General features: G+C 31.6%; 1 protein-coding gene across 1 annotated transcript; it reads right to left on the reverse strand.

Annotated features, from left to right (window-relative positions):
* Nucleotides 1-2,340: 2,340 nt before the first annotated feature.
* Nucleotides 2,341-6,457, reverse strand: LOC128250065 (uncharacterized). The gene is made up of 3 exons (XM_089366427.1): nucleotides 6,283-6,457; nucleotides 3,174-3,300; nucleotides 2,341-2,543 (listed from the first exon to the last, which is right to left on the reverse strand). The coding sequence occupies exons 1-3, from the start codon at nucleotides 6,359-6,361 to the stop codon at nucleotides 2,444-2,446; spliced, it is 306 nt and encodes a 101-aa protein (XP_089222553.1). The 5' UTR covers nucleotides 6,362-6,457; the 3' UTR covers nucleotides 2,341-2,443.
* Nucleotides 6,458-7,168: the final 711 nt, after the last annotated feature.

Genomic DNA, 7,168 nt, shown 5'->3' on the forward strand with positions numbered 1-7,168 from the left:
ATTTATACATACATACATACATATATATATACATACATACATACATATATATATATATATATATATATATATATATATAAACACGTATATATATATATATATATATATATATATATATATATATATATATATATATATATATATATATATATATAAACATGTATACATACATATGTATAAATATATATATATATATTTATATATATATATATTAAATACATAATTTAATAATGTATTAAATTATGTATTTAAGATATATATATATATATATATATATATATATATATATATATATATATATATATATATATATATATATATATATATATATATATATATATACATACATATATATGTATGTATGAGTATGCATATATATGTATGTATGTATATACATGTATGTATATATATGTATATATATACCATACCTTATATGCACACATATACATATATACACATGCATTCATATATGCACACACACACAGACACACACACACACACACACACACACACATTCTATTTACACGGTGAGTAAACAAATAATAATCATGAAATACTATTTCAAAAGCATTCAGTTTCCTGGGTGGAAATGTCGACATTTTTTGTGGGGTGTGATTTTCTTTTTGTTTTGTTTTTTTCCTTTTTGTTTGTAGTTTTGCTTTTATACTTTATTTCTTTGTCTGTTTGTCTACTCACTCATATTCACATCTTTCGAGAAATTGCATCTACGTTGAGGGTTGGAGAGCATGTCTATTGGTACTAGTTCGAATCACGTTAATGTTTGCCTGACATATCTTCAAAGGGGTTGTTCATTATCCACACACGCGTGCGCACACGCACACACACACATAGACATATATAAAGTCTTTTGATCCGAATCGTTATTTGGCATCATATTCCAGCACCCCAGACTAGTTTAGATACCAGTCTGAGAAGAAGAAGAAGAAGAAGAAGAAGAAGAAGAAGAAGAAGAAGAAGAAGAAGAAGAAGAAGAAGAAGAAGAAGAAGAAGAAGAAGAAGAAGAAGAAGAAGAAGAAGAAGAAGAAGAAGAAGAAGAAGTATTATTATTATTATTATATACGTATTCGCTTCCATTGAAACAGATGTTACGGTCTCATGTTCTGAAAAAAAAACTGGTAATTGGATAATATTCTATTCTATAACTCAATATATGATATCTAATGACTATTTATTTTAATATCCGACACTCAGAAATAAACGCTGACACACAAACACACACACAAGAACAAATATATTTCAATAACAGTAAGTATATATATATATATATATATATATAAAAGGTATTGGGATCTAGAAGACCCAAAGAGTGGCAGGTAACGCTAAGTAAGTAAGCTCTTGGTTCGATAGTGATACGAGTGAGGAGTTAAACGTAGATCTTGTATTAGCATATATATATATATATATATATATATATATATATAAAGCAGTTGTATACTGTCAACTTAACCTGACAGTCCCAATAAGAGAATCATACAGCTGCTATTTAGCCCGAGGAAGCTGGACCGCTTCCTATCGGCCTTGACACATTTCCTGTGTCCTTATATTTGTGAAATATATATATCTGTGAGAGGTTGACAGGCATCTTCAGCCAGCTAGTCGTGCTACTGCAGGCTAGGTTGGGTGGGGGTGCTTGTCTCCCCCTCACAGACATAAGGACACAGGAAATGTGTCAAGGCCGACAGGAGTCGGTCCAGCTTCCTAGGGCTAAATAGCAGCAGTATGATTCCCTTATTGTGACTGTCACGTCAAGTTAACAGTATACAACTGCTCTATCATAACACTGCTGCTTAAGTCTCTCTGTGAGATTTATAATTAGATCATATATATATATATATATATATATATATATATATATATATATATATATATATATATATATATTATACATATATATATATGAGTATATATATATATATATATATATATACATTAGACAAAAAGAGATAACAAAGACAAGGCTATGAGGAGTTTTCAGGACATTTATAAAGAAGGAGATATAGATATAGTCTTACAGCTGTTTCTGGGATATTATGGATATCTCTTCATCAGAGACTGTGAGAGATGGTTAAATAGAGGTGAATATTTGAGTTCGAAATAAGGAATTATTATGGAAAAGGAGGGGATAGGGAATATAGAGGGAAATAAGAGAATCAAAGTTGAAATAGAAATATAAAACATTGTAGTTTCAGTACCATTATTCGAGCGAAGTGGTGTGTAGAAGTGGTAAAAAGTTTCCTGTACATGGTATGTAAGTTCCAATAGTAGTTCATATTTAGTCATTTCTATGTATGGAGCCTTAATAACAACATTTTAAAGTCATTATCATAATTAATTCAATTTATTCATGCAGAGAATTTATTATAACGAATTTAAAGTCAGACTTTATAATCTTTTCAACGAAATAAAGAAATCTGTTCTGTGTTTATTCGGTTTTACACCTTTTCTCACAACAATCCGGGTAGTCTGCAAGGGGGTTCACTACCTCCATTTCGGTACAGTTCACAATAAACATTGGGGGGCACCTATGGTAAAGGAATAAAATAGAAATATTGAAATGAAAGAAACGATTTGGCTGTATTAGAAATATGACATAATTTAATCATCTCTGAAGATAGTTGCTGTGACTGCGGCTGCATTTGTTGTTGTTTATTTCGTTATTGTCCACAGGGACTAAACATAGAGGGGACTAAACATAGAGGGGACTAAACATAGAGGGGACTAAACATAGAGGGGACAAAACAAGGACAGACAAAGAGATTAAGTCGTCTACATCGACGCCAGTGCGCAACTGGTACTTATTAAATCGACCCTGAAAGAATGAAAGTGATTGTTGCTTTTTTTTTACTATGATGTGATTTTAAGGTTGCGTTTCAGGAGATTTGGCTGGTGTGTCTAGCAGATAATTTGACCTTCTAGATCAGGCTTAGACAAACTTTTAGAGAATCGAGCAGCCTGACACATGGCCCATCATCAGGCAAGCCGAACATGTATAGAATTCAAGGTTATTCTTGGCATGGTGTTCCATTCAGAATGTCCCGCGGGACTCACTTTGCCCATGACTGTTATAGAAGCTCCTTCGTTGTATGTAAAGGATAAGGTGTATGTGTACTTATGGTAGCTTGTTGTATATGTACAGTTTCGATGTTACTTACGTATAACAGTTCCACGTTGGTTGTGAAGTTGACAATGCGGATGAATTGTCGGGTGCATTACATATGCACATCCCACATCCTCCATCCATATTATAAGATGTACCGTACGTAACATTGTCTGGACACCCTAGAAGATATATATATATATCATTAATATCTGCTACATATGTGGAAACGTGAGTAGAACTCATATCTGGAAAACTAGTGACGTACTTAGAGTGGTAAAAAAATCGATAACATTCAAAGGAAATAACCCATTCATGTTCGTAAATTATTTCGTATAAATCAAATTGAGTATGCATATTTCTTAGTATTTGAACTATTTATTTTCACAATTTATCCAGTACAACCCTTAAACAAGTAAATTTTACCTTCCTAAACAATATATCCACTTATTTCGGTTAGTGATTTATTCATGAATATACCAACACTAGCGCCGCTGAGGGTAATATTCTCTGCGAATGCACAAAAGCTTTTTTTCAGAGTTATTTACTTTGAATTTTTATTATCTCATATCTGATTAGCCTGTTATTACGTAACATGCTTCACGATTTTACTATACCTACCTTATTAGTATTCACTCCTAAGTTCTATATACTCTGGGAACCTATTAAAGCACTTTTCGGGGCTACTTTATTTGAATTCTTACTAATTTCATGTTATAACATAACTGACTTCACAATTTGCGTATTCATAACTTATTGGGAATTCCTAAAACAAGATCCTGTGTAAGACAGTTCAGTATTCTCTGTAAATGCACAAAACCCGTTGTAAGGGCTACATACTCTGTATTGTTGTTACTGGATTAGCTAAACAATTATTAGAACGGAACTAAGGGATAAACCCCGCTTTCCCGACAATTACCGGGTACGTCATCTAGTACATCTATATGTGTGAGTGTATATATATATATATATATATATATATATATATATATATATATATATATATACATAATAATACAAATGATATGTGAGCATATGAATATACATACATATATGTACATACCTACATCTACATGAATATTTAGATGCATATCCGAGTACAAGACTTCAAAAAAAACGTGGGCAAAAAGGAACGGGAACATAAACAAAGCACAAAAAACGAACTTTTTTACGGACAACAGAATGAACACATAGGAAAACAGACAAGCCACATATGGAACTTTTCCTTCATCAGCTGCCTCTATTCTAAACTAGGCGTTTCGAAGATGAGGCAGAATGCACTCTTAGAATATCTCTTCCCGCGGAGCAAATTAACTGAAACCTGCTATGCGGAGGATTCCAAAGTAGCAAAGAAAAACCAACACAGGGGATACTGAACGCTGTGATGCGACGAACTTGAGCAGAGAGAGATAGCAGTTCGTGTTGCCTTTATGCTGGCCGAATGGAGAAAGGAAGAACTGATATATGTATGTATGTATGTATGTATGTATGAATACTTTGTATCGTGTGTTTATTACAGAAAGCTCTTTTAAGGAATTCGGCTATCAGACGACATAGTAATCCAGTACACATAATTGTAATATAGAATGTCCATAAAACTGAAATCCAAAATACTTATTAATAAAGTTGCTTCAATGAGGTTATATAAGCCATAAAAGCTAAGAATATATAAGAGATGAATATATTTATTTAAACAATTGACACCCTTAGGTTTGCGGTCGTTTCGCACATTTCTTCATGTTTTAATAATTCTTTTGTGGAATAAAGCAATGTTTGCATTAATATGTATGCTATACAATATATAATATAATTGTATATTCGCCAATAAATGCAAATAAAGAAAGCTTGCTCATCAGATCTCACAAATCATGGACACACTGACGATTCAACATATACATATACGATTCAACATATACATATACGATTCAACATATACATATACGTACATATACAAAGTTTTCCCGACAGAAAGTCAAGAAGTTGAGTCCCTAGATTGATCTTTCCCAAGAAGAATTTTGAATCTTGACATATAAAGAGAACAGAATGACACAAACCGAAAAACGAATAATTTTATACATGAACATGTATGTAATAATAATAATAATAATAATAATAATAATAATAATAATAATAATAATAATAATAATAACTGGAAAGAAATATGGTCGATGAAGGAACAACCTCAGTAAAAGTCTATCAAAACAACGAACTCAGCACTTGAACAACTCTGGACCCTGAAGAGGTCACCCACGCACTGCAAAAGTTAAGCAACTGGAAGACACCCGGGCGTGATAGGATCCCAAACTTCTGGTTAAAATATTTGACAGGAACACATAAAATGCTGGCTGAAAAATCATCATCATCATTATTATTATTATTATCATTATTATTATTATTATTATTATTATTATTATTATTATTATTATTATTATTATTATTATTATTATTATAAGTATATAGCATACAGGAAATAACACTACTAGGCACTGCACACATCCTACGTAAAACACTTTCAATACAGTAACATTAAGAGTATCACAACAAATTATAGCACATAGCCAAGGCACACAGAGCTGCGCTCGGTAGTGCAGTGAAAGCACGTGATAAAAATAAGACTACTGAATAATAATAATAATAATAATAATAATAATAATAATAATAATAATAATAATAATAATAATAATAATAAACGTATCTGTCAAGACCTACCAAAACTGAGCAAATATAAAGATCTTGAAATAGAAATTAGCAAAATGTGGAACCTGAAGACTAAAACAATACCTATTGTCATAGGTGCCCTGGGAATGACAGCGAAACGGGCTGATTACTACCTAGCTCAGATACCAGGAAACCCCAAAATGGCTGAAGTTCAAAAGATAGTGCTCATGGGAACTGCCCATATCCTACGTAAAATACTGTCTATGTGATCTCAAATTTTAAAACAAACACATAATTTTCTTATGGTTTTTTTAAACATTCTCTAGAACAACACTATGTACAAATCCAAATATATGGTACCCTAGGCATAACACCTACATGAACTTCTAACTTGTTTCTTGGGGTCTCTGGGTGAGACTTAGATCCAACTTGTACAAATGCAAAGCAAAAGTCAAACATAAAATAATAATAATAATAATAATCATAATAGTTTCATGATTCCTTACCTATAGCTTGCATTGCTGCACCGAATGCTAGTTGCACCAGAACTGCAAACACGATGATCTTGGGAAGGAAGGAAGTCATTCTGGTTCAGAAATATAGACTCGTTGACAGCGTGAAATTATGATATGCTTTCAAAGAGTTTATGAACAACATTGACTGAGATCTCATATTTATACGTTTATTGTTATCAAAATAACTTAGTATTTTTGTGTGGCTTTGTGTATCATTGTTTATTTCTGTATATCGGATTTTAAAGTAAATAGTCAATAGATATGATTATATATTGACTTATAAAATAGCGTACTATCCAATTTCCCCTTTTTACTGGACGTGATTCTAACATCTGTTTTACTGGAAACTAACAGGTACTTAACGGTTATATATATATATATATATATATATATATATATATATATATATATATATATATATATATATATATATATATATATATATATATATATGTATGTATGTATGTATGCATGTATGTATACGTATATACATGTAATGCAACATATATATATATATATGTATATATATATATACATATATACATGTAATGCAATATATATGTATATATAAATATATACAGGGGTTGGACAAAATAACACCTCAAAATTTCAAACAAATTTATTTTAATATGGAGTAGGACTGCCTTTGGCAGTAATTACAGCTTGAATTCTACAATGTATGGACTCAGTGGCTGTGTGGTAAGTAGCTTGCTTACCAACCACATGGTTCCGGGTTCAGTCCCACTGCGTGGCACCTTGGGCAAGTGTGTCTTCTACTATAGCCGCGGGCCGACCAAAGCCTTATGAGTGGATTTGGTAGACGGAAACTGAAAGAAGCCTGTCGTATATATGTATATATATATATGTATATGTGTGT

The sequence above is a fragment of the Octopus bimaculoides genome, chromosome 19 (genome assembly GCF_046866305.1).
Source record: "Octopus bimaculoides isolate indiv1 chromosome 19, ASM4686630v1, whole genome shotgun sequence".
Taxonomy (NCBI): Eukaryota; Metazoa; Mollusca; class Cephalopoda; order Octopoda; family Octopodidae; genus Octopus; species Octopus bimaculoides.

Bases quoted from the DNA above. Each gene is read 5' to 3' on its own strand.
- LOC128250065 (XM_089366427.1), bottom strand. From the start codon at position 6,361: ATGACTTCCTTCCTTCCCAAGATCATCGTGTTTGCAGTTCTGGTGCAA. The intron at 3,301-6,282 runs GTAAGGAATCAT...TATATCTTCTAG, and splicing joins TGCAGCAATGCAAGCTATAG to GGTGTCCAGACAATGTTACG. The intron at 2,544-3,173 runs GTAAGTAACATC...CCTTTACCATAG, and splicing joins CCAACGTGGAACTGTTATAC to GTGCCCCCCAATGTTTATTG.